General features: G+C 39.6%; 1 protein-coding gene across 1 annotated transcript in view; it reads right to left on the bottom strand.

The window, feature by feature from the left end:
* The window catches only part of PI15 (peptidase inhibitor 15), a 29,548-nt gene extending 6,489 nt beyond the window's left edge, over positions 1-23,059 (bottom strand). The window contains exons 1-5 of the mRNA XM_081117411.1: positions 22,896-23,059; positions 22,020-22,328; positions 2,776-2,894; positions 1,657-1,789; positions 1,414-1,529 (exon numbers count right to left, since the gene is read on the bottom strand). Coding sequence (XP_080973537.1) covers positions 1,414-1,529; positions 1,657-1,789; positions 2,776-2,894; positions 22,020-22,292 — 641 coding nt within the window. The 5' untranslated portion in view covers positions 22,293-22,328; positions 22,896-23,059. The remainder of the gene's footprint in view (positions 1-1,413; positions 1,530-1,656; positions 1,790-2,775; positions 2,895-22,019; positions 22,329-22,895) is intronic.
* Between the last annotated feature and the right edge of the window lie 525 nt (positions 23,060-23,584).

The following is a 23,584-nucleotide window of genomic DNA, read 5'->3' as shown; positions in this document are numbered from 1 at the left end:
CTCCCACTTTTTCCCCTGAAAAACGGTTAGGCTTGAGATAACATCACACTGCCATTGGAAGAATCACATTCACGTATCAGTCAGGATTTTAAAACTTTCTTCATTGCCTAGGTTTCTAAATAATGGGTTTTATTACAAAAGATATAGCATATAAACACAATATCTTAATCTCTTGGACCCATAAAACAATCAAATCTTTCATCGATAGTTCTAGAAATTCTAGTCATTGGCCAAAAACAGAGAAGTTAAATGAATGAAATAAGAACATCTTTCATCATTGGGGGACTACTTAGCCTGTTTATGTTAGAAAGAAGGGTAAAAGCTTAACAGGAAAAAATAAGGGGGGGAGACTGAAAATATCAAATGCACAGCTTAATGCCTTTCATAATGCAGACACATCCTCAGATCCACATCTCATTGTCCTAATCATTGTGAAGAGGGGTCATCAGGGAAATTTTACTTTTTCTAACTTTGCAAAAGCACTGGCATACTACCATAGAAATGAGTAATGCAGTTGTTTGTGAAACAGTTTCTCATTCCCTCCCCATCCTGGCAATGCTGAGAAAATCTTTGTTTGGGACTTACTTTGGAAAACACCAAGAGTGTCATAAATCCTTTGCACATTTTGGTATTTACTCCAAATGGGAACAGACTCATGAGTAAATTCTGCAATCTTTTATCATCTAAAGAGCTATTGTTATCAAGAAGGCATTTTATCAAATGTTAACACATGCTTATCTATTGTAAAAAATGTTCATAAATATGGCCATATTTTAGAATCTTCAATCCATTCTCACAATACTTTTATGTATGCCATAGGATGAAATGCCTGAATCATTTTTAATACTGAAATTTCAATCATGGCAATGCCTCAGTGGGAAAAGAAGTCATAGCTTATAAATTTCCCCTTCTGATATTGAATGCCTCCTTAACCATCTATGGAATTAATAAACTATAATTTTAAATGTTGCTCTTAAAACAAAGATGGAAGAAAGGCTTGTTCTGTTTCCTAATGAAAAGGTAAGTTGACATTTCAGCCCTGAGAGATGGGAGTACTGTGGAGCTGATAAATTCCCTAGAACATTGTGTTCTGATGCCCTTTTATGTAGCTAGCTATCAAAAGCCTGGAAGCACAGAGTTTATTTTACAATCACCATGACAAAGGAAAGATGCCGAGGAGAATTTAGTGAATCTCCATACTCAGATTGTTTTGCCACCAATTTTAGCCCAGAATCTCCTTCCTTGTGAAAAGAAACGTTTCAGTTCATCAGTTTTCAGGTATACGAGAATCAAGGATGATTCAGGATCAGAGGCCATTGTGTTTAAGTCCTACTCACATTAAAATACCTATCAGACTGAAGACATTGAATATCACGAAAGGTTCGGGGAAGTAGCGTGCCACCTGGGACTTACTTTGGGGCATAGTTGCACACCAAGTACACTGCACGTCGCCACACAGCTCCCCACACGTTCATGTTCTGGCAGGTATGAATCGCACATCCTATCCGATTGGAGGTGGCCCAGACCATCTGCAAAAATAGACCAACATACCATTACTGAAGTCAGAGCTGAGAAAACTGTTTTGTTCACCAAAATAGTGAAGACCACTTTTTAAAAGTTTGAATCAAACGTTAACAAGACAGTTGAAATAATCACCTGTGTATAATGTGTACACATGGGGCCAAAACATCTCATGGGACATCTGGGGTTGCAGTCCTGGGGATATGGAAAAGCATAGTCTTTGACTTCATCATACCATGGCTTGACCAACTGGAGAATGGAGCGGTATCTAGGTGTCAAGGAAAACAACGAGAACTTAAGAGCACAGCAGTGGTAATACACAGTGGGCTCATGTGAAATTGTAAGTTAATCGTTCGTTTGGCAGATTACTTGTGATGAATTGGGAGCATGCCCATCCCTCACAATGACCATCACCACCTCTTAGAATCTTCTATTTCTTCAAGTAGGACCAACATAAAAATGCCCAGGACTGGAGCAAGTGATCCTATATGTGTATAAGTATGTGTCTGATTGTTTCAGAAACAGACATGCAGATATTTCAGGAATCACCACCATTCTCTTGTTATATCTATGTCAAAAATTTCTTCCATCAGAATCTTATACAGAATTAAGAATTGATATATGAAAAGTAGTTGCAATACTAGAACTCAGTGTGTTTTTTCCCTTAAACTTGTATCACTTTAATTTTAATAATAAAACACCTGGTTTTCCTCCCCTAGATGAGGAGACTGGGTCTTTGGAATGTTGGATGATGACATTCCACAGTGGTGGGGAAATTATCCCACCGCTGGGAACAGCTTTCCCATGGTTGCATTTACTTGCATATATATGTGTGTATGTGTATACACATATGTAAGTATATATAATTTTTATAACAAATATATGAAATCATGGGAAAGTTGTAGATACACAAGAATGGCTTCTGCCACAGTCAGGGGATTTTGTTGAGGTAGAAGAGATGGGATACATCCGCACATGCTGATCCTTTCAAAGATCCTGGGACATACATGAAGAATACAGGCTAAGGGAGGGTGCTTCAAGGGTGAAAGGGGAAACTGGCCTTATTAGGCCCTTTTGACCAATTAATGACTCCTTGAAGATATCTAAAGAGTCAGAGGTCAAGCACCTGTGCCTGGTACATGCACATAGTAAGTCACTAGTTGCTGATATGACTTGAAATTGGTGTCACTCTCCCTTGGAGTCCATGAGTAGTGAGGATGTGTGGGTAAATGGTGTCAGGGAAACTGTTCCTACCTTCCAGTTCGCACAGATAGATTTTGGCCCAAAAATCTCAGTAAGTAAGAAGGTCCGTGCTCCCAAATGCAGGTAGCTGCCCAAGCCTCGGCAGATTTTGCAAGGTTTTCATCCCAAACCTGTGAAGGGGAAAGAAGCCTTCAGCTTTGCCAGGTTTTCTGGTAAGGAAAAAAAATAGTAAGAGGAAAGAAAAGGTGCCACTGTTTCCTGAAGTCCTTTCAATCCTGGTTCCTCAGACTGTTTTCACTAAAATAAAACAAAGCAAATTCAAGCCATTGATATTTTTATTTGTTTGTTTGGTTGGTTAATTCTCACCCAAGGGTATTTTTTCCATTGCTTTTTAGAGAAAGTGGAAGGGAGGGAGGGAGGGGAGATAGAGAGATACAGAGAGAGAGATTGATGTGAAAGACACATGGATTGGTTGCCTCCCACATGGGCCCCGACCAGGGCCAGGGATTGAACCTGCAACCCAGGTGTGTGCCGTTGACCAAGAATCAAACCCTCGACCCTCCACTGTGCAGGCTGATGCTCTAACCACTGAACAACACTGGCCAGGGCCAGGCCATAGATATTCAAAGTTCTATAATGTAATATGATTATACCACAAAAAACTTTCTTGTTTTTCTAGTCCTCCTAGGTCTGAAGTCCAGGTGTTAGTTTTAGTAAAGGGCTGGTTAACAAATACACCATACCTGAGTGTAACCTGGGAACACCTCATACTGACCACTGAAATCTGAGTCCACCAAAGTCAGTTGATTTCCCTAGAGGTCATCTTCACAGCAACAAGGAGCCATTGTAATAGTATATCTTAAAAAGTAATATAATCAACATATTCTGATCTGTTTATCAAAATTAATAATGTCTAATATTATACTGCAACTTTCAGAGGCCAAACTGTATTACAATGTAATAAATCCCATGGAGCTTTCACATTTTATATCATTTGACTCTTTGGTAGTAATAATAATAATATGAGAATTACATTTTGTTGGTATGAACTGGAAACAAACTGTGATAAAAAGTAACTTGATGGCTACATTATGATTCAATTAAATAAATTAAGAAAAATAGTAATTGTTCTTCAAAAAGAAGTTGTATAAGTTGACAAGGGTGTTATTGGTGTATAATGACTTCTCCATAATTAAAAATTTTCTGGGATAAAATTTAAATGAGCCTTAGATTTAATATACATTTCTATTAGTTACCATGTGGACTGACATTCGCATCTCCAAAGCTGTGTAGGGAAATCAGCTCTGAGCATGTGTGGACCTGCCGACAATAAAGCAACACTAAAATGATCATCTATTTTCTAGCAAGTTACAAGGCACAAAACACAGAGTAGAGACTATTTATTGTACATAAATATAGAAAAAATGCTTTCAAAATTTCTCCCTAGTGAAAATATAATTTAGTGAAGTATTTATCTATTGCAAAAATGATTTTAATTTTTAGTTCAGTATCATGACATTATTTTATAAATTATTTAAGTACTGATATATTATTCTGTCTGAAAAAATTTGTTCAAATTGTGATTAGACAGTGGATAGTAGTATATGTTAGAAGGTAAGCCCTTATGTGAAAAAGGAAGTGATGGTTTTATAATTACTCAGACTCATGTGAAGCTCCATACATGAGGCATGTGCAGATGTCCTTCCACTAACCATCATTGCCCTGCTTTTCATAGCCTTCCCTGTCCTACCACCCTTTCGGTGACCTTCTCTCCCACCAAGCTGTGTGGAGCTAAGCAAGGCTCCCCTACACGAGCGTTAATAGCCATTAGTTCACTATTGGTTATACGCTTTCAAGCAAACTCATGGGACTGCTTGACCATAACACTGAAAAGGCATGGTTTTCCTCAAGAGTAGTGGGACACATAGACTTATTTAATATAACGCTGTATTTAAGTGAAAGGAAATTAATTTAGCAACTTTGAAATAAAATAGGAAGAAACAAAATAATAGATAAGCCCTTTAGGGGACATTTCCACTATAGAAGGCCATGGCAGCTGCCCCTCCAAAGAGATTTGCTAGTTACTCAGAAGTTGTTTTAAATTAGAAAAGCAGAGTCATCACACATACATTGACCTATAATTACATTAAAATAAACTTACAAAATGTATATAAAATTAGAATTATTTAGAAAGGACCTGGAGTAATTCTCAGGTGACAGTGCCACGTCTCCTTGTCCCCGGTACAAAGAGAAATTGCTCCAGGAGCTGTAGCAAGACACACTTTTACTTATCCAGAATATAATTTGCCCATTTGGTGGTTTAAATTTAATGTAGCAAAATATTACATAATACTGTTTTGATAAATAAATGATCAATGTTAAATAGAGTATCAAAAATGGGTGACATACATTCTATAATATTTTATGAGCTGGTGTCAGTCTATGTATTTGTTTTTCCTCTGAATTGATACCGTGTTCTTTTACAATTATGAAAAAGATTTTGTACTACTTTGTTTCATTGTTAATTACTTAGCTCAGTAAAATAATTATTTGACAGAAATTTTATGGGCTATTGTTTCAAAGTTCTCCTTTGTTTTGTTTGTAAACATTAGGCAAAGTATATCAATATACAATATATCAAGTCACAATATAAAATAAATTTATAATGAAAATCATAGAATCTTAGGACTGAAGTGAACCTCTAAAAGCATTTTTTGGCTGATAGTGAATTTATCTATTATTTACCCTTCTGAAGTTTTTGAATAAAATATGGATTTATGACACATGGGTTACAGTTCATGGAAATACAAAACAACACCATTAATTCACAAAGGAATTCCAGATAGAATAGCATCAACCCATTTTGTCCCCCGGAGGGGTCTTCACTAATTGTAGTCACTTGAGAAAAAATACATCTAAGTACTATTTACGTGTTGAAATATAGTGTGCACTCAGATCAATATCTGCTTAAAACATTTAGAGTCTTGTCCTGAAATATGAGCATAGCATGGCGCAAATAACATTGACCTAAGAACAAAACTTGTGTTCTAACCCTGATTCCGCTGCTAAGATCATCTCTGACTGAAGGCATGTTAGTTATTCTCTCTGTCTCCCACTTAACTCAGCTGTGAAGTAAGGTTGGATGAGATCATCTCTAGGGTACTGTTCATCTGCAGTTTCTCATGATTTAATATTCCCGAGTACCCCAGCGTAGAGCCAGGAAGATCTGTGTTCTATTGGTCTATGACTTGCTCAGTTCCAGCCCTTTCCATACCATGAAGAGAGTAAGACTTCTTTTCAAAATTATTAAAAACATTTAAGGCAGTTAAGAATTTGAGAAGTAATTGAGCACATATAATCTTATCTTTATACTCATTCACATATTTATAAACAAAATATTGTATATGTCAAAAAATTAGACAAAACATTGATGCCTGAACAGTATCTTACATGAGCATTTTTTTTGTTAACCGTGATTGGGGATTTTGATAGGAAGACAATGTGTTATTACTGATACCTACATTTTTTAGGTGTTTCTATGTACAAAAGTCGCAATTAAAATTCTGGAGACAGTAGTTGTGGGGGTGGAGGAATAACCATTGTCTTTCTCTGTGGTATTTACTTTCAGGGAGCTGATGGAGGGATTTCTGCCTTTCTCCATGTCCCTGAGGGAAGATACTGGAAGCCTGATGGGCACTGGCTACGTCCCACACAGACAGCAGGTCCCTTTGCCTCCCTCTGAGGGAGATGATCAGCTGTCCCTTTGATGCCCACTACAGGGTAAGTCAGAAGGTCCTGTACCCTCTCTTGCCCCTCTGTCCCAGAGCAGGGCTCACACCTATCCTGTGCAGAGGGGAATATCCAGCTTGAGCAGGGAGTGCTGAAATCTGGGGATTATATCAATCACACCTATTGGCAAAATTGAGATCTGCATTTGCTGTCTCTTTCTTCATTGTTTACAACAACCGTGAGAAAGTGGGTAAATTATTTATCTTCTTAATCTCCAGTGGTATTTAATGTATTAATTTGATGAGAGGTCTTTGAGGTTTGAAAATAGCAAGGAATGATTACTTTATTCAATAACAATAAGAGATTTCAACAACAAAAAAATTGGGAGCTATAGGGAGTGGCCCAATATGATCTATTCTTTTGTAATCAGAAGCTCTAAATCGCAATGAATGTTGCCAGTGCAACCACATGAAAGAATTTTAACACCTTATAAAAGTTCAAGGAACGAAGATGTAAATTGCTGTATTTCTGGATGCAACAGAACCAAGAAGGGCACCACGTGCACTAACATTCTGGAATGCCTATAAATATGCAATATATCATTCTCTGTTGTTGGAAAAACTGAACACCTGATACTTAGCTTTTAATCAACCAGATTCAACATTCTGCATTCCCTCTAAATAGATAAGATACTTTCAAAGATAATTTAGTATCTAATCTTGCCTCCTGAAAATGAAGCAAAAATTAAGAATATGCATGGATACTAAAAGACATTTAATGGACCCACTAGAAGTTATATATTATGGTTAAATTAGATAAATCACAAAATAAAGGTAGCTTATGGCAATGAAAGAGCATGCACAGGCTTGTAGTTGTGTCCCACTGACCCAAGTGGTTTTCTTCCATTCTTTGTTGTTAAGGCCCATTTAGTTGCTCAGCTCATAAACTGATTTAGCTTTGGGCTCAAATGTTCACCATGAGCTATTCTGCTTATAAAGTCAGCACCTTGTCTATGGCAACCACATACTTGGACTAAGCCCTGAGAGATACCCAGAATTCAAACTGATGTCATTTAAACATCTAAAAGACTCGTGGCTCCAAGAGATAGGAGGCATATGGCAAGAATGCAGATTCTCATCAAGTTCAGAGGTCTTTAGAGCTTGAGCCAAATAAATACAAAATTATTGAGGGAAAGAAATGTGCAACATGAAGGAGGTTGTTGACGTTCACAAGTAGACAGAAGAATTGGGGAATGATACGCTCTGGCCAGGGATGAGGTTGTTTTCTAGGCGGTTTCTGTAAGCTTGGTATCCACAACAGAGTGGAAGCCAGATTCAGGGAGCACAGTGCCATCTGAATCTCTTCTTAAATCCCCGTCAGGATCTCTGGACAACGAGAAATGCAGTCTAACTGGATGGCAACCTAAAACTACTTGGGAATATATCCCCAACATTGTTTGAAGTGACAGACTCCTTTTTTTTTTTTTAAGTGGATAACATCTTTTAATTCCAAATATAAGAAGTAAATGTAGAAGTGTTTGAAAGAATTAGCCCGGCTGGGTGTGGCTCAGCGGTTGAGCGTCAACCTAGGATCCAGGCGATGGGGGTTCGATTCCCGGTCAAGGCACATGCCCGGGTTGCGGGCTCGATCAATGATTCTCTCATCATTGATGTTTCTCTCTCTCTCCCTCTCCTTTCCTCTCTTTGAAATCAAAAAAGATATATTTAAAACACAAAACAAAACAAAAAAGTATTTGAAAGAATTAGATTGAAGATATTAAAAAGGTATGTCTGGATAAGGAAACCGTGCATATCTGATATTATTAAGATTTTTTATGGTTAAGAGAATGTGGTCTATTAAAGCAACAGGTTAGCTTTGTAATTTCAATATAAAGATATCAATAAATAATGATTTATTTTTGTAATTTTAAGTTGAAAATTAGAAAATGTCAAATTGTTTAAACAGTATTGCAAAATTTAAAACTTAGAGTCATGGTACTTCTTATACTTGTAAGACATTAAGTATATGGAAATTATTATTTTCAATAAATCAATTCAAAGACTTTAAAAATCAAATATATTAAAACTGTAAATGCTATTTCAAGAAATTAAATTTATTAAATTTATTAGTAACAAACATTAAAGAAATGTGATTGTCAAAACTTGCTAAATTTATGAATAGAACCAAAGATTAGGAAATGGAAGCTAAATTAAGAAAGAACCAGGAATATTACTTTTAAAAGCAAAAAACACCTCTTGAAAACTGCATTATGCAGTTGGAATCCATCTTCAAAGACATGAAATATTAAATAAAAACACTGCACTTTGAGTCTTTGGAGATGTATCTCTAAACTGGTTATGATCGTAATGGTATTGCAGACAGTATGGCATGTGCTACAGACACTGTTTTCCTGGACATTCGTGTGGTCATTCCTTGTATATTAAGATGAAAGCAAAGTCAATTTAGACCAACAAGTTTTGGAGTTCTTTACAAATACTTTAGCTAGGACTGTTTGATCTCTTCCTGGGTTTGTCAGATTGGGAAAGGAGTATTGACTTACAGAAGTGAGAAAGAACCATTAAAAAGAAATTAAATGATGACAAAATTATTTCCCCTTGAGGGCAGCCAAAAGCTTTTTAAAACATTTTAAAAACATCTTTAAATCATGGGCACGATTGCGGTTCTGATTTTAAGTTGGTGGGTTTCTTCCCGTTAGGTGGAAATGCATGTGAGATGCCAATAAAGAAAACTCAGAGCCCAGTAAACAAAACTCAGGGTTAACCAGACAGGAGCAGAAAGGCGTGCTGGGAAGGAAGGCGGGACAGGGATGGGGTTGGGCGGGGTGAGGCAGGGCAGAGGAAGAGAAAAGGAAATTTCTGGTGTTCATTAGATCAATTAAATGATTTTAAACTGATTCTACTTTATAAGAGAAGTAGAGAACTAAAGGAACTTGATTAAAATAATTCCCTTAAGCCACAAAAATAACTATAAAATACGGAACCAAATTCTGTCATAAAATATCAAAACGGGGTCCGAAGCATTTTTTAAATGTTTAAAAGCAGATAATGAAGACTTCCCTCAGGTGACATGAGTGCCACCTTGCATGTAGGTGAGAAAGGTAAATTTCTCTAAGGACATGATGTGAAGTGCACTTTTTTTTAAGGGATCTTTGCCAACAGCACACATTTCTTAAAAACATCCCCCAAAAATCCTTTCTCGACCCATTTCCATCTTCCAACTATTGCACCATTCTTCTCCTTCCTATAACAATAAAATTCCTTGAGAGTTGTCTTAATTGAGAATTGCCAGTTTTTCTTTTTTTTGATCCCCCCTAGAGTTCCCCACCCCACCTCCAGTCTACCCAACAGCTTAATCTGTGGCCATTCCTGGTTGCCAACTTCCTTGGTCTACTGGCAGCTTCTGGCACATCTGGTCACATGCTCCTCCTGGACGCACCCCATTCCTTGGCCTCAGGACCCCATACTTGCTTGTTGACCTCTGGTTGCTGCTTCTCCGTGTTTGCTGGTTCCCCCTCATCCCTTCGACCTCTACGTGCTGGAGGGGGCCCAGGGCTCAGGCCCTATCCACCTCTCTCTCTCTCCCCCTCTCTCTTTCTCTCCTATTTCATTTGTAGTCACTGCCTACATAATCCCCACCAATCTCATGGATTGACATACCATTTATATGCTGGTGGTATTATTACTCTAAATTATATCTCTAAACCTCTGGTTGAATTCCAAACTACATTATCTACCTAGCTGCTTTAAACCTCTACCTAACGTATCCAAAGTTGAGCTCCACATATTCACGACCCTGCCCCACTCCCCACCCATATAACTTGCAAGTCCTGCAGTCTTCCTCCTATCAGTGAATGGCATGGCTGTTTTTCTTCTAGTTCAGGGGTCACCAACCTGTCCCATTGGCTGTTTATATAGATCTAGGGCAGCTCCATGCCAGGAAGGCAGAGTTAAGTAGTTGCAACATAAACCACAAGGCCTGCTCAGTGGAACATATTTACTTGTCTGACCTTTTATGTAAGAAGTTTACAGGCTGCTGTTGCATTACTCAGGCTAAAAATCTAGTGGTCATCTTTGTGCTTCCTTTATCTGCTCCACCAGCAAATCCTGTCGATCTTACCTTCAAACTACTGTATACCCAGAAGATAAGCACTTATCATCACCACTATTGCCACACCTGGTCAAAGCCACCATCATCTGTTATCTGGAGCACAGAAAGAGACTGCTAACTGAGGGAGTGCTTCATGTGTACAATGAAGGCATGGATAGAAGCAAAAAGAATTCAGAATTTGAGAGAAGAGTATTTAAATAAGATTGGTGATTAGGAAAAAATGGAAAACGTTCAGTGCTTTAAATCTATGCGTGGCTAACTGTGAAACCGTGCTTCAGCCAAGTGCTTTGAAAATGCCAAAATTCCATAAATATAATCAAACTAAATGATTGCGCTGGGGGGATGGTCTAGTAATGAAGATGACTACAGTAGTATTTGGTATAAGATGACAAAGCAGCTTGACCTCTGGACACTTATAGGGAGAGAGAGACAGAGAGACTCAGAAATGAGAGAACTTGCCCCACCCAAAGAGGCTTCTCCTCTCTAAGCGACTGCTGACAAGTAGGAAGTGGGCCCAGTGTCTCCAGACCTTACCATTTTCAGGATAATCTAGAAATCCGGATATACACGTGGAATGTATCAGCCTTTATACATGGGCAGTGAACTTTTAAAAATGTAAAATTCTGTACAGTTCAATACTATGCAGAGCAAATTAAACATACCTACTAATTAGAGTGGTTGGTGGGCCTGCAGTTTATGAACTTTGATGTAGGGTGTCATTGCCACCATTCCACCTGCACAGGTGTGTCTTCTTCCCACTTAATATCCATGGACATAGCAGGGAATAGTCCCCCTGGACGACGTTTGTCTCAAACCTCCTTACAATAAACTTACCACATGCGGATGGCTGCTTTGTTCTCAACAATAGAAAGTGCAAGAAATGCAAGTTTCCATACTAACCAATAGGGTCCTAGGTAGCTCATTCATCTCGGCAGCCAGTAAGTGAATATTTATTGGGAGGCACTGGGTACTGTGAATTCCACTGTCAGCAGGACTAGCATGGACCCTGCCTTACAATTTAGGGAAGAGACAGGGAACAAAAAACACTACCAAAAAATAAGTAAATATTTGAAAATTATAATAAGTTACATAAATTCATTATTATATAGGAGGCTTACAATTATAATACAAATAAATAATACAATTTTAATAAATAATAATACAAGAATAAACTGTTTCACGTACTCACAACTGTAAACCTACTTTTGCCCACCCCAGGATAATGTATGCAATGCATTACATAAGTAGCTCTGAAAGAATCATGTGCTACTGAAAGTTTGTTTCTTTTGAAGTGTCCTTAGTCAATCAAGTACATTCCCATGTAAGCATTGTCCCATGTTGCTGACATCTGTAGCTCACTCTTAATGCCCACGTGGTGTTTTCTGGAGACAGGTGCTGAGTGAATATTCAGTGAAATTCTGTAATAATATAGAAATTATCACTGGTGTGATTCTTCTTTTGGTTTAGCCTAGTCATTTCAGTATATAGTCTCTTGATAAATAAGTGGATATTTGAGCAACAAAATACCTTTCTCAGCTCAGTTTTGTTGGGAAATTATACCAGGATCTCCAGGGGAAGCTTTTGAGAAGACATGCCTAGCCTACCTCTGGACCAGAGTTGGGGACCTGGAATGTGTACTACAAAGTGGCTCTGTGCTCTTCTGGTTAACACGTTGTCTAAAGCTCTATTTGGTGTGTGTCATTCTGATCACAGAGAACTTTGGGCCTCCTCTCTCCTCAACCACTCCTACTCTCCCCTCTCCGCACCCACTCACACACCACGTGAGGAGCTTTGGAAGAAGGGGGTTGATGTCTGTTAATTTTCATTTTATAAGCACTACATTAGTATCCTTCCTTTCAGCTCTGATCTGTTATTGATTCAGGTTTGATAAAAATAAAAATAACATTTCTTCAAGGAAGTATCTCACTTTCACACATTCTGAGGACCAAACTCTGTGAGGATGTTTGCTGTGTATACATGAAAGATGGAATTGTGGGTGAGAGGGGTTGAAAACAGTCCGGTGTGCTGCTGTGCAGATGTCACTCACTCATTCTGAGAATGATAGTTCCAGTGAAGGGAACATGTAGTCTGTGCTGCATGGATACAAATGCAGACATAACAGATGGTATTCATAGTGCCCATTTAGACATCATGGAACACTAAATGGCTTTGTAAACTGAGGTGTCAAAAGCAACTTGTGGAAGAACTGTATCACTTCCTGAAAGTCTAAAAAACTTGAAAAAAGAGATTTAAAAATTTTTAAAGTAAGGCAATCTCTTCTCATTATAACCTCAAGTTGTATTTAAAACACACATTTGCCTACACATGACTTACTTCATGAGACTGATATGAATCAGCAGGAGACTTTAGCCACCAAATCTGCCACCCTCCCTTTAGGATGTATCCACAGAAGCAGAACAAATGGAGACAAATGTGTTATCACATTTGCTCTGCGCTGGTCATGTCACATCAATTCCAAGCGCCTCACTGTCAGAATAACACACACGTGCTGGAACCCAGGGAAGACAACCAGGTTGTCTTTGACCAGAGCCACACTGCTTCCCAGGAGTATGGGGTGAGGGAGTACCTCGATTCTCCAATTCCTTAATGACACAACTCCTACCTTTTCCAGGATTTTCAGAGAGCAAATCTCTTTGTGCAGTCTTCCCTGATAGCTCTCTGGATGCTAGAAGTGGCGTGTACACAAAAAGGCTGGAGGCTAAGAAAGAGCTGGGCGACTAGGGTCAGGGGTCTAAGACATCGGTGCTCACACCCTTCAAAGACCTGAAGGACTATTATAATGCAGACTTTCCCCATATGGTGTCCAAGAAAGAGTGCAGGGAGCAAGGTTCGATTCCACATGAAGAAATACTTTCTAGTATTCAGTGATGTCCTCAGATGCAATGCATGTAGGGAAATTTCCTAGAGCAGGAGATGAACACATGAAGGGGAGCACGTATTGTAGTCTTTCCAAGCATGGACTTTGTGGTCAGACAGAACTGTGTTCTTACCATTTTGATTTACTTGCTTTCTGATCTTGGCCAACTTACTTATGGTCTCCAAGCTTCAGGTCTCCTATCTCTCAATGAGAACCATCGCCATCTCTCAAGATTGTGGTGAAGGTCTGGTGAGTCAGTGACTGAGAGCGCTGAGCCCAGCTCCAGCAGCACAAGGGCATATGCAGTGATAGATACTTAGTGCTAGGGACTCAGGCCCTGGGTGGTAGTGGTGTCGCTGAACGCGAAAGCCGCCTAAAATGGGAAGTAGTGAGGTGCCCTTTGATCACATTATCTGGCAGCTGGAAGTTTAAGAGACATCAAGCTTTAATCTCAACTAAGCACGCAATCAGATAAGGGGAGGCCAGGCAAACCCTAAGGCGACGGAATAATCAAAAGCAGAATTGTGTATAGATAACAAGGAGCCTGCTTCCAGGGGAAAATAACATCAGACAGTGGAAGATAAAACTTACCGAACACTTTAGAAGTTTTAAAACTTTTTAATTCCCCAACTTAAATCCCTCTTTCACCTATGTTGTATCTTTAAATTTTAAGACCATTTGGTGATGGGTTCTAGCAATAGTCCTCCTCTCTGGGGAAATATAACACCCATCAGTACTGGAATGACAAGCCAGGGAGATGTTTTCACGTGTGGTTAATTTTTCCCCCCAAACCCAGTGTCACAATAACCAAAAACTGATTTCTTGATTGTTAAGCTCTCCTGTGATACACATGCAAACCCCTATCTTGCCATTGCCCACTTGTCAGAAGAAATCAAATGCCTTTCCACCTACCTACAGGCTGCCGAAAACTTGATCTCCCTGGAATGCAGAGACATGATTGGTAGACTGTTCATATTTAATGAAATTATGAAATTATGAAATAAGAATTTGATGCATTTTTTAGGAGAAAAAAAATGTGTCCTTAAATAACATTTCTGGACTGTTTCCGTTTGGAGTATGTGGTGTGAAATTTTAAGTCATGAAAAGTTTAGTCTGAAAACACAGCCTTTTAGGCATTCTTTCATATTTGTGTCAAAAAAATGCTTAATACCTGATTTTAGACAGTAGGGGTAGCACAGACTGGAAACATTGAAACCCCATCCCTCCAAACCTCACTCTAGGATATATTTTGTGCCAAACATTTTCTTTCTTGACCAGTTTAAGCTATTTAGTCTTTCTTCTCTTTGCCCCTCCCCACCATTCCTAAGAAATTCTCATAGACAATTAAACATCTCAATAGCCACTGACTGACTATTGAATGGTTTTCAGATATTCTAAACTCAGGACACCAGACCAGCCAGACCAGTCAACTTCTATTTTTCTGAAATTTTTTGATTAGTTTCCAGAAAGACTTGATTCTTAATGTGTCAGAAAGACTCGATGGGCCTGGTACGATGTAGGCCCCTGAAACAGATTTGAATTTGTGTTCATTTAAGCCTCAGCACTTATTCTTAAAAAAAAAAAAAAAAAATTACATGCAGCTTTCTTGCAAAAATTCTTGAGTTGATTCCCCAACATAAAAACACCCATCCATGCTGTCTCCATGATACCCCCCTACCCCTTACGGAAAGGGGTGCGTTTTGATTAGCAAAGATATGCCCGTCCAGAGTTCTTTGTAGCACAACAGCGATTTTCAACCTGTTTCATCTCATGCCACGCATAAACCAATTACTAAAATTCTGCAGCATACCAGAGAATATATTATATTTTTTCCGATCTGACAAAAAAATAGGTATAATTGTGATTCATTCACACTGGACAGCTTATTGCTGTGTTGGCTGTTGTCATTGTTTTATTTGACAATCTAAGGGAAAAGAGGTCAGGGCCTCTGACTAAATAGTCAGGTACTGCATGTTTTAAAAATTCTTGCGGCACACCGGTGTGCCACGGCACACCCTTTGAAAATCCTCATAGTAGCTGAATGTCCCCTCCTACACGCTAGCTACTTTTTTCAACCTGTCGGTGGGTGTGTACCTGGGTGGCACACCTGCAGCCACCTATAGACTCCCTGACACCCCTCTTTACTTTGCGCTCTTCAACTCAGGAAAGCCCAGTTGTCCTAGTCACAGATGGAGGCAGCCTTGATGGCTTCGTCATGTAAATCACCTACTCCTATTGATTTGATCCCTAAATTTACTTTGTCATGTCCCTATGGCCTTAAACTTTATTGAGGCTTCAACTGTCGCTCACCCAGACCGACGAAGGAAATAACCACCTCTGAACTGTGCTCCCGGCCTATACTCTCTCCCTGCCCCACGCTGGAGCCAGATGATTTTTCTGAAATGCAAATTAATGATATAACTTCCCTGCTTAAAATCGTCAATTAATTATCTAACTTTGATCCTGGGGGGAAAACGCAAACAGGCTTCCGCGTGCCTTCCGCAAGCTCATCAAACGTCACTTCTTCCTTAACACACCGTCGGAGCGGCACAGACGTTCACCCTGCCCTCGGCACCGCGCCGCCTCGGGGCTCGCTCTCACGCCCGCAGCACGTTCCCTCTTTCCTTAACTCCCTCCTGTGTAACTTTCACTTATTTTTCATACTTAATATTCAAAATCGGTCTCTTCTAGAGGCCTTCCCAGCCTCTCCTCCCAAATCCAGGTACACCCTGCATGACCTGAAGCAGCCACTAGCACTCAGCTCCTTGCTTTGCCCGCTCACTCGTCTGCTCAGGGTCCTGCTGAGGAAAGGCGTCTCTTGGCTCCCCATTCAGTGCGCTCAGCAGAGTGCCAGGCACCCGACAGACATCGCGGATGAGTGACTGAGTGCTGAATGATCGTTGCCCCCGGGAGCACCGCAGCCACGAGCTCTTTGCGCTCTGCCCAGAAGTGCTCCATTCAGTTGCCCCAGGGATGTTTCCTGAGTGTTGTCTGAGGAACGGGAATGATACTGCCTTCTACCAATACTCAGCAGGAATCCAATAAAATTCTTTCCCTGCACTGTTGGATTTGGTCAAGTATAATTTGCCACTAAAAAAAATAAAATTATAAAGCAGTGTTGAATATTGGGAAATAGGGTCACCATATATGTGGCCTCTGTGTGAGTCAGCTTTTCTGTCTTTCACCTCATGGTGACCTCCTGAATCGCATCCTGGCCATGTGCTTACACTTGCACTTCTTGGAGCCTGTATTCAAGTGGTCTCAAGCCAAGTGTTCTTAACCTTCCTTCAGCTGGCTCCATACATGGAGAGCTGAACATTCGTATACAACACCAAGTGATACTAAGCAACATGCACCTTGAGAGAAAATTCCTGCAGAACGTGCCCAGTGTCCATTCGAAGCCAAGACACTTGAAAGGTTCCCCATGCAGAGCAGGAATTCGGAGTTCTGAGAGCTGGATAGATGCCTCCTGTCAGCGATCTCTCAGCTCCCTGCTGCTGGCAGCCGCTCTCAGGAGGCCTTCTAGTGGCCACAAAAGCATTCACTGAAAAGATTTAGGTTAGACACATCAAATTTCTCATGTTCATAACAAGAAAATTGAGTTATCCTTCCCAAGTGAGAGGAAATGTGCCATCTGGGACAATATTTTGTTTTATTTTTTATTCTTTCAAAATATTAAGAACATCACAAGTGTTTAGTCAACTATTAAATGAAGAAAAAACCCACACACAATTTACATTACCTACATTCTCCTCTACATGAGGCCCAAATAAATGAAATCAGAATTTTTTCATTATTTCCAAGTTATAAATTATTGTAGGCAAATAGTTTATTGGCTATTTCCGAGGGTGGAGTAATCTATTCTCCATTCGTTCACTCAGCCATGCTTTCTGTTATGTTACTACCTGCTGTGATTCGGTAACTAGTATTTTTCTCTTTTCCAGAAAAGCATAGGAAACCGTGTTCCTTTAGCTCTGCCAATAGCATCTGCAGGCACCAAACAAATGAAATAGGCCATACTGTCAATATAGCTATTTTGGCTTCTTGAAAACACATTACACCTTTTATTTTCAGTTTTAAGTTGTTCAGTTCATATCTACCCTTATCTTATGCAGCCCCTCACCTGCCTTTCCACCTTCTATACTAGACGTGACGGCTGCTGTTTCACACACTACACTCCAGTTGGTTGCTCCCACCTGTCCCTGTGTGCAGATGTTGTAGGTGCCGGGCTCCTCCCTATCTGTGCCTAAAGAAATGGCATCACTGACTCAGTGGTTGCCACCTCTCCTGCCACTGCCCATCGAACTCCATCAATTGTCAGGATCATCTTCCTCAAATGCACCTCTGACTCTGTTCCAAACCTCCACAGTCTCTGGAACACTTTTGTATTAAGTGATCCTCAAACTTCTCTCAAACTCCCCCAAAATCTGGTTGATGGACTATGCTTTTTCTCTCCTGGCAGTTTTGTTCAAGCCTTGCTTTACATACCCTAGCAACCAAGCCTGCCCCTTCCTGACCATGGACTCAATGCCACTCCTACACGGAGCCTTTGTGATTTTGCCAACTAGAGATTATCACTTCTTTCTTTAACTTCTCCATGGTATTTATCTGGACCTCTTTTATTACATCATCTTATGCAGCAGTGTATTATACTGAATTATGTAGCGAGGTGTTTTTTTTCTTTGTTTTCTTTTCTACTGTTTTGTTTACATTTTAAAGACAAAGATTTCTGTTATCTTTGGCTCCCATATTTTCAAGGAGGGACTTCAAATTTTCTAAATTTAATTTATTCAATTGACTTGGACTCAAAGAATATCCTACAAATTTTACTCCATGTGTGAGTCTTGCAATTTCATTCTTTGGGGGATAATTCTTACTCTAAGAAACTAGCGTGGTTTGTGGTTTAGAGTCATGGTTTAAGCTGCCCTTAGGAAGAATGAAAAGCAGCTGGTGTCCAAGGAGCTCTGGAAATCTCTCAATAAACTAAGTGGAGAACAGAAGCCAAGAGGAAAGAAGTTTGACTTGCATATCTTAAGCTCTATCTATAGTATTACTTTTTTTGAATGTATGCAAAACTTTTATTTTGGGTGCATGGGGTAAAATATTATTATAAATGATGATAAAATTTATATTAAAACATAAATAATACAGTTGTCTCTTGGTATCTGTATGGGATTGGTTCCAAGACCCTTGCAGATACCAAAATCCATGGATGCTCAAGTTCTTTACGTTAAATGGTCTAGTATTTGCATATAACCTACACAACCCCCTATAAATATATATATTTTTTTATTTTTAAAAATATATCTTTATTGATTTCAGAGAAAGGTAGGAAGAGGGGGAGAGAGAGAGAGAAACATCAATGATGAGAGAATCATTGATCGGCTGCCTCCTGCACTCTCCCGACTGGGGATCCAGCCCAAAACCCGGGCATGTGCCCTGACCGGGAATCGAACCGTGATCTCCTGGATCCTGGTCGATGCTCAACTGCTGAGCCACACCGGCTGGGCTGGGCACACCTTCCCTTATATTTTAAATCATCTCTGGACTGCATATTATACCTCATACAATGTAAGTTCTATGTAGATAGTTATACTGTATTGTTTAAGGGATAATTACAGGAAAAAAAGTCTATACATTGTAGGTCTGACTACATAGTACATGTCAACAACATAACAGATTTTTTCAAATATATTTGATGTGCTGTTGGTTGAATCCACAGTTGGAGAACCCATAGATATGGAAGGCTGACTATCATAGCAAAATTAATGCTACTTAAAAATAGAGATACAAAGATGACTAAATATAGACTCAGCACCCTGAAAGCTTCAAATGAGGAAGTTTTCAAGAAATGTACAAATAACTGTAAATCCAATTTGATTTTGATGAGAGCAATATGATAGACATATAGGCTATGGTGCTTGTTTTTAATGTATATTTTATTGATTTATAGAGAGAGAGGAAGAGAGAGAGAGAAACATAGATTCAAGAGCAGAACAGTGATCCACTCCAATTGGCCGCCTCCTGCACACCCCTACTGGGGATCAAGCCAGCAACCTGGGCATGTGCCCTGACTGGGAATCAAACCAACAACCTCTTGGTGCACAGGATGACACTCAACCAACTGAGCCACATCGGCCAGGGCTATATGCAGTGTTTCCAGGATAATTTGAGACAGTCATATGTTACTTTATAAGACTTAACTGTCCTAACTACTATTTCTCATTAACTCTGCTGAGTTAAGGAGGGTTTATACAACATCTACCACCTAACCAGCACTGTACCTGGTTCTTAAAAAATAAATTGTATGTAATAGCTCCTGTATTTGAAAAACAAATAAGAAGGGAATGACAAATAGAATATGAATGCTATAGGATTTCTGCTGGCAATTTAAATAAGGAAACAAAGATATCCTGGCATCTCCAGGGTTTCCTCCAGTGGAACATTTGCTAGATCTAAGTGAATACATGCTCCCAGTCCAAGCATGGGCTTTGACCTAAATGCTAATCCCAGTGATCCTGTTCCATATAGATAATGATCCTTACCACCTTGGCCTATGCATGAACTTCTCTGGGTCTCAGTGATTTCAAGTGTAAAATGAAGATCACAATCTTAACCTCACTGGGAAAATGTGAGCTATCAAATGAGGTCATCTGTGGAAACAATTAACCAAGTCCTTGGCACATAGAGGCAATTAAATAAATAACATGTGGAATGAATTAATTCTTAATCAGTGGGGAAAGATATAACTAGAGAAATGTGACTTTCTTCAATCTATTTCTACTGTGTTGTACCCCACCTATGCCTTTATTCATGATGGTCCCTCTTCCCTCCACATCATTAAAACAGTGAATTGCATTATATACCAATGGGTTCTTATGTAAATTATCATTCCCATTTTACAGATCAGGAAATTGAGTCTCAGCCGCTTAAGGAACTTTCACAAGACAATAAAGTAAGCAGCAGAGTTAGGATTTCAACCCAGACGAGCTTGTCTCTAAAGCCAGTTCAGTTGTCTTGAGTCTCACCTTAGTCTGCATGGCGACGTGGCCCCTCCCTAAACCCGCAGTCAGGACGTGACTCGTTTTTGAGCTCACACAGAATCGTATGCATATTACTCCATAACTTAGGGTAATTTTGAAAACATATTTGTTTCTCTTCTTTCCATGTGCATAACTGTTACTACATTTAGATCTTGAGTAGGTTTTTGCTGGTCACCTTTCACAAGAAGTTCAAGGAAACCCATAAAAGCTAATGTGTATTAAACATCTATTTTGCAATAGGCTCTGTTCTAACTGCCCCACCGCTCAGCTCCTCCATTCCTCATAACAACGCTGGGTGGCAGGTACTCCCTTTATCCTCATGTTAGAGGTGATGAAAGTAAATGAGGTAGTGAATTCACTGAGCTTATATCCAGGACTGGGGTTCCAACCCACACGCTTAGATTCCAGAGCTCATATCCTTAATCACGAAGCTATATTTCCCCTTATACATTAAGACTGATTAGATCTTCTCTTCTGCTTTCCTTACAAATCCAAGGAACATGCATTTTTATAGAGTCTAAATTGCATTCCTATGGACTACGACTCTCCTACATTCCACAGCCTTTGTTTTCCCTGTGACACTGATAGCTGCAATTAGTCAAACTTAAAAAGCTTACTTGAATAAAAGAGATGAATTTATAATCTGATAGAAATCCCCAAATTGTAGGTCAGTGCTTATGAAAAGCTGTTAGTGGTGCCGCCATCCCCCACCCCATCTTAGAAATACCATCTTGGTGGTCTTCATTGCCTTAAATAGGCTCCAAGCTGTGCTCTTGGAAGGTACTGGAATTTAAACCATAACCTTGCATAAATTCAAAACCAAAAATAAACTTTAAAAAGACATCTATACTACGAATACCATCTTTTTAAAAAAAAAACTTTCTAAGTAAAACGATTTAAACACAGAGAGCCTATTTTAAGAGACCAAAGAATGTGTCCCTAGCAAGCTGGAACAGCACGCAAGTAAGGGCACACTGGCCTCCCTGCTATCTGAGCGGCACAGCACTAAATCACTGGGAGGGAAGAGTCAGCATGTTCCCTGAGAATGCGAGTAGACGAGCCTCAGAAAGAGCTGTGTCCAAGAAAGGCAAAAGACACCTCCCCAGAGAATAAATCATGCACACGCAACGTACAGTTTGAAAAAATGATTTTCAAGAACTGTGTTAACTGATAAATATGACTATTAGCTAAACAAAGACCCCCCCAAATCTTCCATGTGAATTTTTCCTTAAATAATGGACCTTCTGAATATGACCAGTCAACATACCTCGCTTTTTTACCTATGTTTCTTATATAAGACCCGATTCACCGATGGTGATGGAACTCACAAAAGATAAGTAGGCCCCCTGCCCTTTAGTTCTACAAGGGAACAGTGCTTCAGATTACCAGGCACACAGACCTTTTTCTGTGTAAACAATGCCCCGTATCTCATAACGTATAAACACTCTTTAGGTTCCTCTAAAGTACAATTTACATGAAGCATTCTCACTCAGAACTTTCAGAAGAAGTCCTCTTACCATATATTCCATGTTTGCTGCCGGTGGGAACACTTTGCCCCGAACCTGGTTGTGATAGTCAAGAATGGCGATCATGTCATTTTGCGAAATGTAGCGCTTCCGCCGGGCTTTGGGGATGTCCGCAGAGTCGAGCTGAGCTTTCAGAGCGGCTTCAATATCAGTGAAATTATTGGTTGGCGAGGATGAGTCAGTGGAATTGAGTAAGACAACAGCACTGGCTTCGCAGAGAAGGGAGAACAGGAGCGCGCTGCTGACGGCAGAGGTTGCTGTCATTTTGAGGGTGGAGGACAGGCCACCGAGTTCTCTCTGCTTTAAATCAGAAAGGTAGAATTAGGGTCTGTGAAACGGGGAGGGGGGGGGCCATGGGCCAGAGAGTATGGATTTACAAGTTATTGTTTCGGAGCATTGCTTGATTTGATTTTCTCCAAAAAAATCCAAACACATGTTGAACTTAAAGCCTAGGAGACAACCTGTATATAGCACTCTCTTTGCGTTTTGCTTGGTGTTATGAGGCAGATTCCTAAGAGGCATTTCCTACAGCTAGAGAAAAGTTAACAGCATGACCACTAACCTAAAATGAATGTGAACCATTTGTCCCAAATGCCTAAACCACAGGGTGCATTGCTGCATATGTATTTTCAGAGGGAAATTTTTAGGAATTAAAATTCGTCTTGAGAGTGAAAAGGAAAAATTGCATCACAGGTAACAGCAGAGAATGTGCTGATAATGTCTCCCAGACACATATGGACACCAAGTGAGAGAAACACACGAAAGAACCATAACCATCCAATCTGATTTCTAAAAGGAAAAAAAAAAAATGTGAGCTACTTTAAAATCAATGCATGCAAAATAAACTTGTTGAGCTAAATAGCTTACCTCTGCACAATGCCAAAATGAATATTTTGTTCTTCCAAAAATTTAAAGTTCTTTGCTAGGTTGTAGTATGAACTCTTGTAAGAGGAGTGTGTCTTATTACAAACTCTGAGAGAGCAAAAGTCTGCAAGGTTTGAATGCTGCTGGCTACAGGAGCAGCTAACAGCTTTTATATGTCACAGTCGGCAACGTCCAGAAAGGGCAGTCTTTCTTAGGGTCTCTCCTAGCCAAAATCAAAGGGGAGGGGTTTGGGACAGAAAAAACAGTGATTGGGTGGCAACCTTTTTTATGTGGGTGGTGAGGAAATTGAGTCACACCCACAGCTTACAAAGTACAAACCATAAAAGACAAACCCCTTTTTCTCTGGGCTTCCACCTTTACTGTGAGTGGTTAATTTCCCCCATTTAATAGTTTCTAGTTCCTGGTTCCCATATAAAAAGAAGAAAGAAAGAAAAGAAAAAAAAAGAATGTGAGTTCTTAAAAACACAGATGACTGAGTAACAAGGAGTGCATTTTTTTAAGACAGTAAGTAACAGGGGAGCTGAAAAGAGCAAGCTGATATTAAATCAGATCAGCTCACATAGTTAATCTGGGTGGCCACAAATATGATTTAAGAGGGATGCCAGGCAAATCAGTAGGAGCCAAACGACAGCATATGGTATTAGGATAATAGATGCTCAAGCGGTTGTTCT

The sequence above is a fragment of the Miniopterus schreibersii genome (assembly GCF_964146895.1).
Source record: "Miniopterus schreibersii genome assembly, chromosome: 17".
Taxonomy (NCBI): Eukaryota; Metazoa; Chordata; class Mammalia; order Chiroptera; family Miniopteridae; genus Miniopterus; species Miniopterus schreibersii.
Note: the sequence above shows the minus strand (reverse complement) of the source record. Positions and strands in the feature narration are given on the sequence as shown.